The sequence below is a fragment of the Nicotiana tabacum genome, chromosome 13, assembly GCF_000715075.1.
Source record: "Nicotiana tabacum cultivar K326 chromosome 13, ASM71507v2, whole genome shotgun sequence".
Lineage (NCBI taxonomy): Eukaryota > Viridiplantae > Streptophyta > Magnoliopsida > Solanales > Solanaceae > Nicotiana > Nicotiana tabacum.
Window position 1 is genome coordinate 134,024,717 of NC_134092.1, and position 17,262 is coordinate 134,041,978.

General features: G+C 35.9%; 2 protein-coding genes across 2 annotated transcripts; both read right to left on the reverse strand.

Moving 5' to 3' along the window:
* Window positions 1-785: 785 nt before the first annotated feature.
* Window positions 786-4,357, reverse strand: LOC107801224 (rho GDP-dissociation inhibitor 1). Its single transcript, XM_016624508.2, has 5 exons — window positions 3,910-4,357; window positions 3,252-3,318; window positions 1,830-2,048; window positions 1,593-1,717; window positions 786-1,201 (listed from the first exon to the last, which is right to left on the reverse strand). Exons 1-5 carry the CDS (start codon window positions 4,213-4,215, stop codon window positions 1,124-1,126), a joined length of 795 nt encoding a protein of 264 aa, XP_016479994.1. The 5' UTR covers window positions 4,216-4,357; the 3' UTR covers window positions 786-1,123.
* A 4,195-nt stretch (window positions 4,358-8,552) lies between these two features.
* LOC107801223 (uncharacterized) lies at window positions 8,553-12,857 on the reverse strand. The gene is made up of 3 exons (XM_016624507.2): window positions 12,586-12,857; window positions 9,444-9,659; window positions 8,553-9,035 (listed from the first exon to the last, which is right to left on the reverse strand). Exons 1-3 carry the CDS (start codon window positions 12,781-12,783, stop codon window positions 8,814-8,816), a joined length of 636 nt encoding a protein of 211 aa, XP_016479993.1. The 5' UTR covers window positions 12,784-12,857; the 3' UTR covers window positions 8,553-8,813.
* Window positions 12,858-17,262: the final 4,405 nt, after the last annotated feature.

Sequence of the window (17,262 nt, forward strand, 5' to 3'; positions counted from 1 at the left end):
GTAAAGTCGTTGTCATGTGACCAGGAGGTCACGGGCTCGGGCCGTAGAAATAACCTCTTGCAAAAATACAGGGTAAGACTGCGTACATTAGACCATTGTGGTCCGGTCCTTCTCCGAATCCCCTGCATAGCGGGAGGTTAGTACACCGGGCTGCCCTTTATAACCGAGAAATCCTCGAGGACTAGTGGCCCATAGTTCGAAGCTTAACAGAAAATGGGCTTACCCTTCTACCCTCCTCGGTTACCAGGCTTTTGTCTGCGACGTGGTTCGAACCGGTCTTGGAGGGGAACATTCAAAACTCTTATTAGTCCACATCATTTGAATAATTGTAGAACTCAACATGTATTTTTAGGTCTACCATACATTTAAATGAGGCTTATCTCAACAAAAGTAATACTCCTATATACTCAAGAACCAGAAGGGTCTGGGTTTACCATACAAGTTTCAATCTTTTACAGATTTTTAGCCACAAAAATCATGAACAATCATGCCAGTGCATAAATGTCAAGTTTAATTGTGGCAAAGTAAAGGTGGGGGAAGTGGTTGAGGCAACCAAAAGAAAATAACAAGTGACTAAAGTCAAAAGAAAAAAGTAGCTACAGCACATAACTTTGACAAACTTTGGTTGGAAGGTAAGTAAAAGGATGCAATATAGAAAATACAACAACAACAACAACCCAGTGGAATCCCACAAGTGGGGTCTGGGGAGGGTAGTGTGTACGCATACCTTACCCTCGGCTCACGACAATGGAAATCATAATGAGAAAACGGAAGGAAAAAACATGTAGATGAACAAAATCATTAGATTCTTGAAAAAGATATCTTCACAGTTTTAGAACATTCAAAAAGAAATACAATCACACCTATGCACATGAAACTTGATTGAGAGAAAGGAAGAAATACAGCTTTTTGTTAATCTGTCACATGTAAAAGCTCAACAAAACAAGAACCCCAACTGCTAAATTCACTCCTCTTTCATCATTTGATGTAATCAATTGCAGCTTGTAGTTCTCACTCTCTTTTCCCCTCCTTTTTCTCTTCTGTAAAACTAGCAGAATAAAACTGAGATAATTGTGACGAACGAAAACAAGATTAGTATGGGGGATTCAAGTCATGACGTCGTTCATTTTTCCTGCCAATCTTTCTTGATTTCAAATGTATAGTTGATCTCCAAATAGCACTTATTATCGTCATCAAGGAACTGCGTACAAAGCAAAAACAAGAAAAAGGACTTAATTTGGTATTGCTTAGAAGCACTTTTGAGCGATGCCTTATCTTCTAAGGGCCAAAACGATATAAATATGAAGGCGTCTGACAACCGACAAATTTCAGTTAGGGTGATTGCTTCAATGCAAATGTTGTGTACAATACTCTAGTAAACCTAATAACTCAGCTTCATTTAGTATTTTAATATACTGGTTCCCTTGTATGAGATTCGCCAAATTCAATGCATGATAAGCTTGCAGATTCGCTCATAACTAACCGTGCACAAGCTTCATAATTCAGTTTCTGGCATTTATAGGACTAGTACATTTGTTGAATGGTAGATAAAGAATATGTTACGAGCATTAAAGAGACAAAAGAAAAATCACCTTTGTCCTAGCAGAGTAACATCCTCTTGCGAAAATACCAGAAGGGGTGGTGTCTTCTGGCATTTCATGTGTATAAGGCTCCAATTGAGGACTGAACGCCCCGATCATTTGTTTCGTGCTGTCCACTAAAATAACAAAAAGGAAAAACATTAGTCAAAAACATCAAGAATAAACTAGTTATGCCTAAGAATTGACATATTGACATAGAGGTGGAAATGTGAAGGAACGGAATAGTACCTTTGATACCGGTTTTCCAAACTGTGTTCGTGTATTTAAGACCGGTCACTATGTTATTGCTGACCTGGAATGTAAACTTTAGGCTGTATTTACTCCCTTCTTTCAGGACAAACCATGGGCTCTTGGGATTCCCGTCCGCAGGGATAGGGAGAACAATATCAGATCTACCAGGGGACTTAATTTCAAGGCTCAAGATCTTCACCTCTGGATCCAAGGATTCTACATTGTACAACAGTCACAAAAACTATCAAGATTTATATCAAACTCTTGGTTTTTGGCGCAGAAACAGAAATGATTCTCAAATAAATTAAAGGGTCATCAAGATTTTACCAACCACAAGGTCCTATTGCGAAGTTCCATATTGCGTTACAGAAAATTCGAGCAACGAAAATTTTGGAGTTCCTCATCTTAACATATCTTGAAAATGAAAGCAACATAGAAGGAAGTATTCACTCGCCATAACTGAAGTACGATGACTTACGACACAAATTACTGGAATTTGGCACTATGACCATGAGAACAGTATTAGCACTACAAATGAATAATCAGTTAACCCGTTCTCCAAATCAGGTGGATTATTAGTGGTTTTGTATTCTTTACCAATGAAGTTAATTAAGATGGAAATCCTTGAATTAAAAGGAAAATGGTGTTTTCCTGGATGACTCGACCAAACTGTTTATTTGATTTGTTGATACTCAATCTAGGGGTAAGGCTGCGTACATCTTATTCTCCCCGGACCAACTTGTGGCAAAATAACTGAGTTTTTTTTTTTTTTTTGGTTGTTGTTGTTGTTGATAATCTCATTAATATGGAATTTTTTCAAGCCAAAGCAAATCTTTACTAACTATACCAACATAAGCATGTACCAACTGATCAATCTGACTGAATATATTCCCCTGAAATAGGATCCAACAAAATTTTCCCTTTTTTCTTTTTTTAGATGCATTTGGAAACTTCACATTGGAACAGGTCCAATTTTGTGGTAAACTTTTTCACATTCTATTTCAAATTAAACCCTGATTAATTTTGGCGTCCACATTTCGTGTGGACACCAGAAAATTTTGGGCTTTGTTTCCAGAAGAGTAATGTGAAAGATATCCAAAAGTCCACATCAATTTGATATTTACTACAAAATTTCAAAATGCATTCTGAATTAATCCATAGAATTTGACAGATATTATTTTTACCACATATTCTACAAACTAAAAGCAGTAATGCAAGGTAAAAAGAGGGTTATTACTGGAACATAGGCAAGAAAAGCAAAAAGATTTCAAATTTCATGAGCTCATTAAAAAACAGGATGAAAACTCCCCAATAGGTGGAAGACAAAGCTCAAATATATATATATGCGCACATTACTCTTTCCTCAAACATAAAATCAGAAATTTAACAGAGCAAATGTTGAAGATAAAACAATATTACCTCCAACAGCATTAATATCCACACTTCCAAGGAGCTGCTCCTTCCACCTTCTCAAACTCTCATCATCCTAAAACCAACATTGTATCAAAATCAAATCAAATCAAATCAAACACCACAAAATAAACATTAAAAAATGAATAAAGGTAGCATTTTTATCTCCTTTCAAGAAAACAGAAAGGTAAAAAAATAATGAAATGTTAAAAGACTAGGTGATTTCTTCCCATTTGGGAGATATGATGTCTCCTAGAATTAGTCGAGATGCGCGCAAGCTAATCCCGACACAACGGTTGTCAAAAAAAATCATGAATGTTAAACACGAGGTGATTTCTTTCCATCTGTTCGGAACTTTGTCCACCAGAATTCAAGAAAACCAAAAGGGAAAAATTCATGAAATGTTAAAACACTAGGTGATTTCTTTTCATTTGGGGTAGTAGGTATCTGGAATTAGTCAAGATGTGCGCAGGCTGATCCCGACACCACGTTTCTCAAAAAAAATCATGAATGTTAAACATCAGGTGATTTCTTTCCATCTTTCTAGAGCTTTGACCACCCGAATTGGTGCTGTGGAATTAGTGGAGTTGCGCGTAAGGTGGCCTGAACAGGACGACAACAACAAAAAATATGAAAAACAATGAAATGTTAAAAGAGAAGAACACACCTTATCTTTTTCAAATTGTTCTTTGAGAGTACATTGAGGACCCAACTCAATCTTGTTATTTGTTTCATCATCATCCTCTTCTTGATCAGTAGTATAAATTGAACTTTCACTCATTTGCCTACTAACCCTATTATCATTATTATTCCCAACATTTTCATTCTCAATCTCAGGGTCAGAATCACCCACAATAATTCCTTTATTACCCTCAGAATTTACAGCTGCCCCATCTTTACTTTCAACATTTTTATCATCAAAACCCATTCTTTTGCTGCTGCTGCTTTCAGCAATTCCAACAGCCAAGAACATGAACAAAAAAAAAACAAAAAAAAAGTGTTCTTGAAAAAGAAAGAAAAGGGCTTTTACTAGTTTTGTTCTAAATAGATTTTGATATTATGTTATGATTATGACAAGAAAAGAACAGAACTAGAAAAGCCCAAAAAGAAAAAACAACATGTTGAAGAGAGTCTAAAAAGAAACTCCCTTTATAAAAAAACAAGAAATTTTTTTGGTCATTTTTGTAAAAATGGTTAGATGTGAAAAATGGTCAAAAAAGAATTCAATGAAAAGAAATACCCTGAAAATATTACTACAAAATGGTAAGAAGAAAAAGACACCAAGAAAAAAAAGAGAGAAAGAAGGAGAAAGATTTGGAGGGGTTGGGTTTGTTTTGAGGTGCAAAATGAAATGATTATGTGGTGATCCAAATATTGTGAGAATTTACTTATTGCAAAATATAAATAATAAAAATAATTAAAATTAATAATTTTTAATAATAATAATAATAATAATAATAATAATAATAATAATAATAATAATAATAATAATAATAATAATAATAAGAGAGAAAAATGGTGGAGAGATCGTGAAGGTCACTTAGGAGACAGCTTAGGATAGGGTGGAAGAGAGAGATTTAATTCAACTATATTTTTGACCTCTTCTCATTGGACTATTATTCTCCTTTTTTTTCATTGGACAATTATTCTCCTTTTTTTTTTTTTCATTGGACAATTATTCTCCTTTTTTTTTTTTCATTGGACAATTATTCATTTGAGGACTACGTGTATCTCTTCCACTCTTTAATATCCTTTACCTCAAACCGTTATTATAATTTTTCCTCACCTTTGTTTTCTTTTTTCCTTTTTTTTTTTTGAACAATTATATGTATTCGGACTAATTTAGATTTGCGCGACGTAAAATTTGTTAATGAGTTTTTTTTTCTATAACAGATAAAAGCACATTTATCATTCTACTACACCTCTATGACTAATAGCTTGTTAGTAGGGCAACGATACATTCTGCTAATGAAATTTTACTGAGTCGTTATTGTTGTACACATTTGTGACCGATTAGGTTTGGACCGTTTGTTTTCATATTCACAAATACTAATACTATTGAAGACTTGAAGTAGCTTGTTAGTAGGGCAACAGTACATAAAGTCATGTTCGTAATAGGTTGAGATTATTTAGCTATTATGTTTACAGAAGCAATAACCATAAAAGGACACGAACAATTAGAAATATTCAAATACCTAGAAAGGCTAGCTATATCATAAATCAGAGTCATTATGTTGGAATTGAGTCGAATGACTTTCTAATTCTAATTAGGTTGACTTTCTAAGGCTAGCTATATCATAATGACTTTCTAATCATTATGGCTAGGCCCTTTTATGGCAGTTATTTGGTGCGTAAGCTTTATCTTATTCTGATCGTTCAGTAAGCGATTGCGAGATTATTAATGAAGTCCTCCGTTTCTTTCGAAGGTGTTAATCCGCAGCATGACAAAGATGAGTAAGTGACATGAAATATGGCGACGACAATAGCATATCATAGAAGGAGATGACCTAGAATGTAACAAGAATCAAAATGAGAGAAGTTATATTTGAAATTTGAAAACCTTTCTTCTATTTCCTCATACATTCTGCAAAAGGGAAAAAAAGGATAGGACCACCACAAGACTCAAGTTTCAATATGCATAATTGCCTATCCTTATGTTAGGTCGTTTACCTCACATCATTTGGGCGCGGCTCTTTCTCGGATCTAGAACCTATATTCTTTATGGATTCAATTTGGTGCTTCTACCACAATCAAATTGATTTACTGGGTTGAAGATTTATGATCTTGTGCTTGCTTAGTAAGCATTTTAATAAATACATATAATTTGAACTAAAACTATTGGTTTCATAAATCAGAGCTTATACATTAGATCCGCCTATGAGTCCTTAATTAATATCATCGCCGAGACGTATATATTTTTACAAATATTCACTCGTAAGGATTAATAAAGCATTTTGCAATAGCTATGGGAGTTTTAATTGTAATCGAAGGAGAAATAACTTCTCCAAGAAGTAGAATTTTTTTAAAAAAAAAAACATTTCTGGAAAAGGGTTTTGGTTTTCAACCACACACACACACACACACATATATATATATATTTCCAACAAATCGAAAGGTATATTAATAGGCAATGTCATGCCTCATGACTGAGATGTTATTTTCAGTAGATTGAACATTTTTTATGACCATAGCTATTTATTTTCACGTGACTCAACATAAATGGCTTCAGAGAATTTATTATTGATATTGACATATGCATCTATAAACCGGTTTTAAGAATTTTATCTAAAACCTATTTTAAAAATGATTATTATTATATTTTTCAATGATATATTTTCTGAAAGAATGGAAAATGAAATTTTCGAATGTTTATTTGATATTTGACAACATCAATTCATACCTTATTATAAAATATTAGATAATTCAATCGAAATAATAACTTGTTAATTTAATTTCCCAAAAAAATCAGTAATCATGAGCTTGGTATTGGATAAATGTTTGGAGAAAGGTATGTGAAATAATTAGTAGGGTAAAGAATTGATTTTTGCAACTTAATTACATCAATAATAATAATGAGAAGAAGATAGGGATGGGAGTTTTAACCAGATTGAAATTATTAATGGGGCCTTAGAATTTATTTTGATACGTGTTAAGAACTTCTTGGTATATTCCCAACGATTTAATTATAATTAGCATGATTAATGAACGTCCTAAAGGAATATTAACTATGAGTGATGATTGGTGAATCTTTTTGGAATAAATCACGCTAACATAATTAAGAAATATTGTGGAAATAATTTTTTGTGTTTACTCTTTTTCTCCTTTCATCTATTAGAGAGAAAAAGTTTAGAAACTTTGTTTTACTCTTTGTTGCTAATGATGGTTCGTGGTCAAAGAAGTACTAGACATGACAAGTTAAAATTATAATGTTGTTGTTAATGGGGAGTTGGGGACACTATTATTACCATGAACACATCCAAAATCATGGCTTCTTCATCATGGAAATGCAAAGTAAATTAATAAGGTTGGTTGTATGTCCATTAAATTAATTGCTTTTTCATTAAATTAATAAAGTTGGTTGTATCATGTATGTCCTTTGAGGGATTGGGAGATTGACGAAGATATCACACATCTTATTGGGGTGGGATGAATGAAATGGAGACTCGCTTACGGTGTTTTGTGTGACAAGAAGGTGCCATCAAAACTTAAGGGTAAGTTCTACAAAGTGGTGGTCAGACCAACGATGTTATATGGGGCTGAGTGTTGTCCACTCAAGATCGCTCAATTCCAGAAGATGAAGGTAGCATAGATGAGTATGTTGAGATGGATGTGTGAGCACACCAGGTTAGATAGGATCAAAAATGAGGTTATTCGCGACAAGGTGGGTGTGGCCCATATTGAGGACAAGATGTGGGAAGCGCGACTTAGGTGGTTTCGTCATGTGAAGAGGAGGAGCACAGACGCCCCGGTGAGGTGTGAAAGGCTGACATTGGAGAGCCTACGGAGAGGTAGAGGCAGGCCAAAGAAGAGGTGGGGAGAGGTGATTAGGCGACATGACCTTTGATAGGAAGGTATGGAGGTCGAGGATTAGGGTAGTAGAGTAGGTAGTCTCGAGTGTTCATAATAGTATTATTGGCACGCAGTCTCACTTTCTGTTGGTAGTAGGCTTTTATGACTAACCGTTGTTTTCTTTCATTGTTGATCACCTTACTACCTTGTTGTTTTTATTCTGCTCTTATATGGCTATTTAGTATTGTCCCTTCTTGTCTATATTTTCATTAATGCGGTGCTTATGCTTTCCTGAGCCGAGGGTCTATTGAAACAGCCTCTCTATCCTCACAAGGTAGGAGTAAGGTCTGCATACACACTACCCTCCCCAGATCTCACGATGTGGGATAATATTGGGTATGTCATCGTTATTGTATGTCCATTAAATTAATTACTTTTTCATTTAATAACCCGCCTTATCTAGGCTAGCTTGTTCGCACCTCTAGTGTTCCATCAAGTACCTCCTACCTTTCACTAACACGAATACCAATAATCCTACCGACCAAGAATTAGAGTAGATGGAAAGAAAATAACTAGAGTTTCTTGTGTCTATTGAAATTTGCAACCTAATCTTCCATGAGTTTCACCTACTTCATGGACCGCGGGCATGATCTTCCATGAGTTTCACCTACTTCATGGACCGCGAGGCCATGCCCGGGGTGTGGACTAGCTTTGGAATAGGAAAATCAAATGCTTAAAGCTCATTTTCTTTCTTTCTTCAGCAGTCAACACAAAAGATAGTATGGTAATCACATCAAAACATTACAAAATTGTGTATATTTCCATTTCAAATGTTAAGATCAGAATAACTTGGAGCTGATGATTCAATTTTCACCTAATGCTTAGCCAAAAACTCTCTATGGATCTCTCATATAAGAAGCCAAATCCTCCTTCATAATCCCCTCCCTGCCTATCAAATCCCCCTCTCCACACTGAATAAAGAGCTAACCGGAAGAACTACGTAATAATATCAGAATACAATCTTAAAAAGGAGAAGAAAGGTACTTGCTAGTGAACAAATGATCAATCGCTTCCCCATTTTCTCGCTACGCTGTCTTTCGCAGAAACATGGGAAGAAACTTCCTCCTGAGAAACAGTACCAAAGCTGTCTTGGCTAGCTGGATATACCTTTCTCATAATCTGTGATGATACATAAGTAAACCCGTTCCTTGCTCCTCGCAGCGTGAACAGCAGAGGGTTGAATACAACAGCAAGTATCACATCTCCTTTTGTAACTATCAAGTACTGCAGTTTTAGAAACAAAGTATTTTGATTAATAAGAGACAAGTGGAAGTGGGGAATAACCATATTAATTGAAATCTTATAGCAACATAAGAGCTCCTACCCCTCCCCTCTGTTCGCTGGGAGCGGAGTTTAAGAAGAAAAAAAATTGAAACTTTTGTGGTCTTAAACATGCCATTAGGGGTAGAATGTGAAGTTTAAAGTCAAATTGTTTCTAAATATAGAAAGGTATCATTTTATTTTTGAAGAGGCTTAAAAGGAAAGAGTGTCACGTAAAACAGACAAGAGGGAGTATACAGAAGCTTATGCAACTGATGAATAAGAGACAAGTGGAAGTGGGGAAAACCATATTAATTGCAATCTTAAAGCTACGAAAGAGACTGTTATAAAGAAACTTATACAATTGCTCACCATGACGATGATGCCCAAAATAGCAAGGCTTGCTTGTTGAGCTTCCTGCCAGAAATGGCCATCGCCGGAGCCACCAAACCATCTACCCCACCAGCCGCCTCCACCCGAATTGTCTCCTCCACCTGCTTCCTCCCTCCGTTTAATTTCTTTATCCCATTTCTCATACTCACTTTTCTTTCCTCCCAGAGCACTTTCTAAAGCTCTTCTAGCCTCCTCCTGTTTATATATGAAAAAACACAACATATAAGTAATGACCTAGTAGAAATTGGAAGGCACTTATAAAAGAAAAAGGAAATATTTATTTTATAACTTTCACATTGAGTTACTTTACTTGAATTTTAGAAACATGAGAAATTATAGCTATATCCAGAAGTCTTGCTTTGTGCCCAAACATGGCTAAACTAAACTTCTACTTCCTCTGATATCTACCACCATCAATTAGTAGAAAACTTCACTATATCTCTTGTTTTCACCAAGATATTACAAATAGGAATTACCAAGATTATTTTTTCTGTTTCATAAGTCAAAAAAATTAGCACCAAGGTACATAATCCAATGAGATAATGCCTCCTAAGGTCTGAAGGCGCATGACCTAGAAATTGAGATAGGTACTGTAAGGTTAAATATGGCTGAAGAAACCTCATAAACATTAGCTCGTGGACTCCTCTTCTGAGGGGATCCAAAAGCCCACTGCCTGGTTCATTTCAAGTGAAATTTCTGGAGTTTAACTAATGTGTAACAATCTTCATGAAAGCTAAGATTGCAGATCTAACAATCCACTATTCCCCATTATGACACACCAATTAGAAAAGCTCAGTGAAAATGGAAACTTGGCAAAGAAAAGTCTTATCATTATTATGATGCTAACAATAATCCGTATCTCATTTAACTTCCAGAGAGGAAAAATGGCTAATTACATTTAGTTCAAATCAGTTCTACTATTTGGGGTCAATTTGAAATAAAAGACAAGTTATTGCCGTTTATTAATTGGAAGTTATTATGATTCTAATAGAGGATACAGAAAGTTGCAACTTAAGAATAAATACTTTTTTTTCAAATCAACACCAGAGTGAAAGTTAACATGTCATTTCTATGGTTCTGTGAAGCTTAAATTCTTTTTTGGTGCATTGCAGCTTAATCCAAGAACTCGACTGGCATTTCTGACAGTTCCCATTTCAAATTGTCTCCTTCACAAATCATCACCACAATTTTTTTTCTTCTGAATCCCAACAAGTCCCCATACTACATAAAATTTTCTGCTTCTGGTTAACTACGCAAGAAGTTGAGAATAATGAAAATAATTCCGTCTCTTATCTTCCTCCCACCATACAACTACCCATCCAACAACAATGAAAGAAAACACCTTTCTAAATCTTTTCACCATCAGAGTGTGAATGTGTGATAATGATCAGCCAAAAGCTTTTAAACCTCCTCTGGCAATTAAGGCTAGTGGATCTCGCTCTTATCATATAATGAACTCGCCAGCCCTCTATAGAAGCAAAAGCTTGAACTGCCACAATGAGGATGGCTGAATATGGATCTAGCCCCAATGGCTGCCCTCACTACTTCTTGCACACATTTTTTTTGGGGTTAAAATGCTCCGTTTTTACAAAAAACGTAGCTTTTTGAACCCAAAAAAAATGTGTAGAACAAAGAAAAAAGCTCTGTCTTTTATTCAACTCAAATTATAATTACTGTTCCATGTTTCCTAAACTATCAAAAAAAATGATCAATTAGCATTTTAAGCTGCTCTTCACTAGTAGGACAAGTAAGAAATTGTTCCAGTAACCTCAACTCCATGAAAAGTCAACAACCTAGGCTTGCAGAGAACACAATGAAGGATGTAAAGAACTAAAGGTCAGGATTCACAAGCATTTGAAACTAATGATCTTACCAAAACGTCAAATTCTGCTTTTCCATTTGCTGCATGACTACATCTAATTGCTACACTAACAAAATTCAAGAGCTTTGTCATTTTGTTTGTTGAGTGCCTTCCTATCGTGCTACTCCAGTCACAAAAGGTTGGAAATAAGAAAGGAATGGAATCAAAATCGTGAACAAACTAAAAGCTATGCTAAAATGGCCAAGTAGAAGCTCAGGAAAGACCAGATGCATTTGGATTTTTCTGTTTCTTTTTCTTTAACCTGGACAAGGGAATTGTGCTTGGACTGTGAGATACAAAGAGCGGAAAAACAGACTTCGTGGTCCTTTAATATACAAGATATGAATTATGTATGAAAGTAATGGGAGAAATTTGCTCCCAAAATATAGAACTTCATCTGCATTTACTTGTGGTATCCTCTTTTCGGTCAATCAAATCCTGTAGGAGTTTCAGATAGGATTTGGAATAGGCACAATTGCATTAGTATGCGGTACGGCAATAGGAGAGAAGCTGCGAAATTGGATGCAATACTCATGCAATCGAAACATGCTAGATGTTCTACCTACGGTTCAGAGGTGGATCCAAGATTAGAAATTTATGGGTTAGGATTAAAAATTATACCACATCCCATCTAATATACTGGGTTCGAAACATATTATTTGTACTTATTACAGGGTCTAAGTCAAAGATACTAGGTTCAACTGAGCTAGTAGCTTATTTATTATATCTATCTTGTAGAAACTCCAGGACACTGAGGTATCAATAAGCACTCAAGCAGAATGTCATGAAATTGCTTACATCAAACAATTTCTCTATCTAGCCAAAGCTCACACTAATAGTTAAAACAATTTGTTCACTCAGGCAAGTTCAAATATTTTCTCTCTTGCACACAAGTACAAACACTATTTTCATTTTTCCTTGTGTCGAGGGTCTACTGAAAACAGTCTATCTATATTCACTATAGGGGTAAGGGGTAAGGTGTGCGCGCTAACTCGTGCTACCCTCCCCAAATACCGCTTGTGAAATTATACTGGATTTATTGTTATTGTTGCACACAAGTACAAACACTATGATAAATCAGCAGCAATAATAAACAAAAAAATGAAAAAACATAAAACCCATTTAATATTCTAGTACCCTTTTTCTTCTTATCCTCAATTTAATCAGTGGCATATTCAAAATCAAATTAAGTTCATATACCCAATTATTTTCTTTACAATGAAAGCTAAATTGTGAAACAAAAAGCTTAAAACTCGATACCTGTTTGCGGTTACCAGCGAAGAGGCAAGAAAATCTGCCATTGCAATAGAGTTTGTGCTGTAGAGAACTGAAACTATCCTCGGAGCTGGAGGAGGGAATAGTGTGTAAAGTTAGCAGGGACGGCCGCGTCAACGATAAAGTGCGGTGGTGCAGCGTGGGCGTTGGGGTTGGAACGCGTAGGCTCAGCACCTGCGCCATGGATTTTGTGTTTGGCTAGTGAACGAGCCACGACTCACGACCGAGCAATACTTGTTAATTTGGGCAAATGACCCAACGAGCCGGCCTTGGTTCCAACCCAACATTTTTTTTTGGTCTTTTTGGTTTACAGCTTGTTTGGATGGTTGTTACGCATCGTTTCATAACGTATCGTATCGTACTGTATCGTTTAATAAATACAATGTTTGGATAGATTGTGTCGTTTGTCATCGTTTCATTATATCACGCACCAGTATTATGAAGAATAAACCTGCAATGTTATAAAGAAAAATTATGATGCAAAGTAAAATTACTATATAAAAAGATAGGGTAAATGATAAAATAAAATAATTTAATAATAATAAAGGGCGATATTGAGAGAAAAAGATAAGGTAACGACACGACCACACCAAATCGGTCGTTATATAAAGTGGCACATTTCGTCGTTATGTAACGACGGATTTAACGATACGATACAATAAAATTTAAGTAACAATCAAAACAAACATTGTATTTAAAGTAACAATACGATACAATACAATGCGTAACAACCGTCCAAACAAGCTGTTAAGGATCGTTATATTTGGAATTATTAATCTGATTAATTTAAATTATAAAAATAGCACGGGCTAGCTAATTTTCGGACTGGTCATTAAAAAATAACTAACGTTTTCAAATTCATTGAAAAATGTCACTATTTTGCTGCAACACGGAAAGTTCCAGCATAATATACTGGAGATCGATGCACCTGTGTATAAACTTCCAGCATATTATGTTGGAACTCCAACGCGAGGAAAGTTCTAGCATAATATACTAGAGATTGAAGCGCATGTGAATGAACTTCCAACATATTATGCTGGACCAGTATATTATACTGGATATCCGGTATATTATGCTGGAGTATTTTTCAGATTTTGAACAGTGTTTTCGTTCAGATTTATCTTTACATGCTAAATCTCGATTACTTTTGAAACTGTGGCTATTTTTGAATGACCACTTGTAAATCTGACTATTTTTTAATTTCTCCAAATTAGCATTAGGATAGGCCCATTAAAAGAAGAAACGTATACCAGACATAAGTTTCTTAAGTAGTTTGTTCAGTAAAAATTGCACGGGGCGCCCAATTTGGTCGCCCTCAATTAACATATACCCACTTTTTAAAAAAGTTTTAACTTGTACCCACTGTTTAAACAACTTCAGGCCTCTTTCTCATCTTCCTTCTCCTCCTTCGTTTTCTGAATACTGAAGATTGAGATATTGTTATGCGTTCTAGCCTGATAATTCATATATATCTGCTTGTCTCATTATGTTCAGTTTGGTCTTAATCACAATAATTTAATCTCTTAGATATTTTAGCTTTACAGGCACATTGATTTTTGGTTCTAATTTATCTGTAGTAACTTGTTTTCATGCATTTTAATCTTTGAAATGAACAACATCAATCGCTGTTAATCATGATATATTAAATTCATTGTTGTTTTAGAACTTCAGCTTTAAGAATATTGAAGTTTAGCAAATACAAAACAAACTCCAGCCCTAAAGTTCATCACAAACAGAACAAAGCTTCAGCTAAAACATGCTTAAGTTCAGCAAATACAGAACAAAGATTTAGCTACTAGAATACTGAAGTTCAGAAATTACAAACAAAAACTTCAGCCTACGCATACTAATGTTTTATTGAACTAAAGTTTGCCATTTGCACTATGAACTAAAGTTTGCGTGATAGCCCGTATGCCTGAAATTACGTGAAAAGTGGTTACGCTTGCAATTTTCTGTAAAATGGATATAAGTTAAACCGTGGCCCAAAAAGCGGGTATAGATGCAAATACCCCCTTTTTCATCAAAACAATGTTTATTTATTTATGCATTAACAAAGTAAAAGAGTCACTAGTTTTTGTATTGGTCAAAATCTGACCGTCTCGGCCAAGCTGACCAACGTCCCGCCCAAGTGACAGGGCAGTAAAAGACGACATGGCCCACTCTACATCTCATTCTCGACACTCGTCGAGTCAGAAGGAGCAATGTCTAAAGGATGACCAAGGTACACTTGGTACGAGAGAGCATCAGACCAAGTAAATGGCAAGGGTGCCTTGACTATATATAGTAGGGAAAAATCCTCGATTGGGGGAGTGCTCTCCTTTCCATTCTCTCCCCTAAGTTTTCTTCTTGTAATCTTCATAGGAAAGAAGTAATCTACAAAAAAACATGTAAAACTACCTCTCCCATTGATTGATGGGAGCCACAACGAAGAATTCAATAAGATCGATTACATCTACTTCATCTTATGTACTATCTATTCTATTAGCTCATTGATCTGGGATTTATTATGTTTGACTAAGATTTACCCCTTTATTTTCTTTGATTGATTTATTGAAAAAGGTTCCGATATCTTTTGAGTCAAACAATTTGGCGCTGTCTGTGGGATTTCTTAATGAAATTTCCTAGTCTCTCCCAGATCAAAGACAAGAAACACGATTACCCACCGAAGAGAGCGCTAAGGCAAAACCCAACCCACGCGGGACAAAGGCGCATCATAGAAGGGGAAGGAGAGCCAAGTAGAGTCACCGAATTTAGAAATCCTCACCCTATCAACCATCGAAATGCCAAACAAAACGAACAATGTTACAAACCTGCTCCCCTTCATTGGACCACCGGATGGGGGTAAGGAAAGTATTATTTTACCTCACCTTCTGCTATTTGTTCAAGCAGAAACACAAGTGTCGCGCGGGCTAGCGAGCGAGCAAAGAAATATCTTAATTAAAGAACGAGAAACTATTACAAAACAACCGAAATACCGCTCGCTGGTGACACCTCCAAGCCTGAAGGCAGGAGTCAGATAAGAAAATTACGATGTGTGCACAGAACGAACCTAAGCGAAATAGCAACATTTCATACTCTCCAACGTTGCACCTTCTGATGCAAACAATGTCAAACAAACTGGGCCTCCCCCAAGTGGATGCCTGATTCTCCAAAATCTGGGACTGACGATGGGCTACTATTTCGATAAGTTCGAAATAACACCCTTTAAGGCCAAGGGACTTCATCAAAAAGAAGAGTTCGACCTCGATCGAACAACAACGAGTTACTATTTCGATAAGTTCGAAATAACACCCTTTAAGGCCAAGGGCCTTCGCCAAAAAGAAGAGTTCGAGCTCGATCGAACGACGACGGGATACTATTTCGATAAGTTCAAAATAACACCCTTTAAGGCCAAAGGCCTTCGCAAAAAAGAAAAGTTCGACCTCGAACGAACGACATCGGGTTACGATTTCGATAAGTTCGAAATAACACCCTTTAAGGCCAAGGGTCTTAGCCAAAAAGAAGAGTTCGACCTCGATCGAACGACGACGGGCTACTACTTCGATAAGTTCGAAATAATACCCATTAAGGCCAAGGGACTTCGCCAAAAAGAAGAGTTCGACCTCGATCGAACGACGACGAGTTACTATTTCGATAAGTTTGAAATAACACCCTTTAAGGCCAAAGGGCCTTCGCCGAAAAGAAGAGTTCGACCTCAATCGAACAACGACGGGCTACTATTTTTATAAGTTTGAAATAATACCCTTTAAGGATAAGGGCCTTCGCCAAAAAGAAAAGTTCGACCTCGATCGAACGACGACGGACTACTATTTCGATAAGTTTGAAATAACACCCTTTAAAGACAAGGACCTTCGCCAAAAAGAAGAGTTCAACCTCAATTGAACGATGACGGGTTACTATTTTGATAAGTTCGAAATAACACCCTTTAAGGCCAAGGGCCTTTGCCAAAAAGAAGAGTTCGACCTCGATCAAATGACGACGGGTTACTATTTCTATAAGTTCAAAATAACACCCTTTAAGGCCAAGGGCCTTCGCCAAAAAAGAAGAGTTCGACCTCGATCAAACGATGATGGGCTACTATTTCGATAAGTTCGAAATAACACCCTTTAAGGCCAAGGGCCTTCGCCAAAAAGAAGAGTTCGACCTTGATTGAATGACGATGGGTTACTATTTTGATAAGTTCGAAATAACACCCTTTAAGGTCAAGGGCCTTCGTAAAAAAGAAGAGTTCAATCTCGATCAAACGACGACGGGTTACTATTTCGATAAGTGCGAAATAACACCCTTTAAGGTCAAGGACCTTTTCCAAAAAGAAGAGTTCGACCTCGATTGAACTGTGAGCACGTGATTTTTGTGCTCTATGAGAACTACTCCCAAAAATTCAAAATAAAATGATTTTGTGTTGTTTGTAATTTATTGGTATTTTTGTCTGCGTGTGTTTATTTCTACTTTAGTTAAGAAAAATACAAAAAATATATGTGTTGCATTTGCATTTACAATTTAGGATTAATTAACCAGTAATTTATTTTATGAAAATGAAAATCATAAAAAATAATATACTTTGCATTTTTAGCATTTAATGTTGAATTGTGTGATTTTATTGTTAATTGGCATTTAATTGTATGTGATAAATGTTATTAAAAGATAATTAGTATTTTTAGT

What these genes read in the sequence shown, in the direction of transcription:
- LOC107801224 (XM_016624508.2), bottom strand. Translation starts at nt 4,215, where the DNA reads ATGTTCTTGGCTGTTGGAATTGCTGAAAGCAGCAGCAGCAAAAGAATG. An exon ending in GGATATTAATGCTGTTGGAG is followed by an intron (nt 2,049 to 3,251) that starts GTAATATTGTTT and finishes TGTACAATGTAG; the next exon opens with AATCCTTGGATCCAGAGGTG. An exon ending in TTGGAAAACCGGTATCAAAG is followed by an intron (nt 1,718 to 1,829) that starts GTACTATTCCGT and finishes TTGTTATTTTAG; the next exon opens with TGGACAGCACGAAACAAATG.
- LOC107801223 (XM_016624507.2), bottom strand. Translation starts at nt 12,783, where the DNA reads ATGGCGCAGGTGCTGAGCCTACGCGTTCCAACCCCAACGCCCACGCTG. An exon ending in TCGCTGGTAACCGCAAACAG is followed by an intron (nt 9,660 to 12,585) that starts GTATCGAGTTTT and finishes ATATATAAACAG; the next exon opens with GAGGAGGCTAGAAGAGCTTT. An exon ending in TTTTGGGCATCATCGTCATG is followed by an intron (nt 9,036 to 9,443) that starts GTGAGCAATTGT and finishes CTAAAACTGCAG; the next exon opens with TACTTGATAGTTACAAAAGG.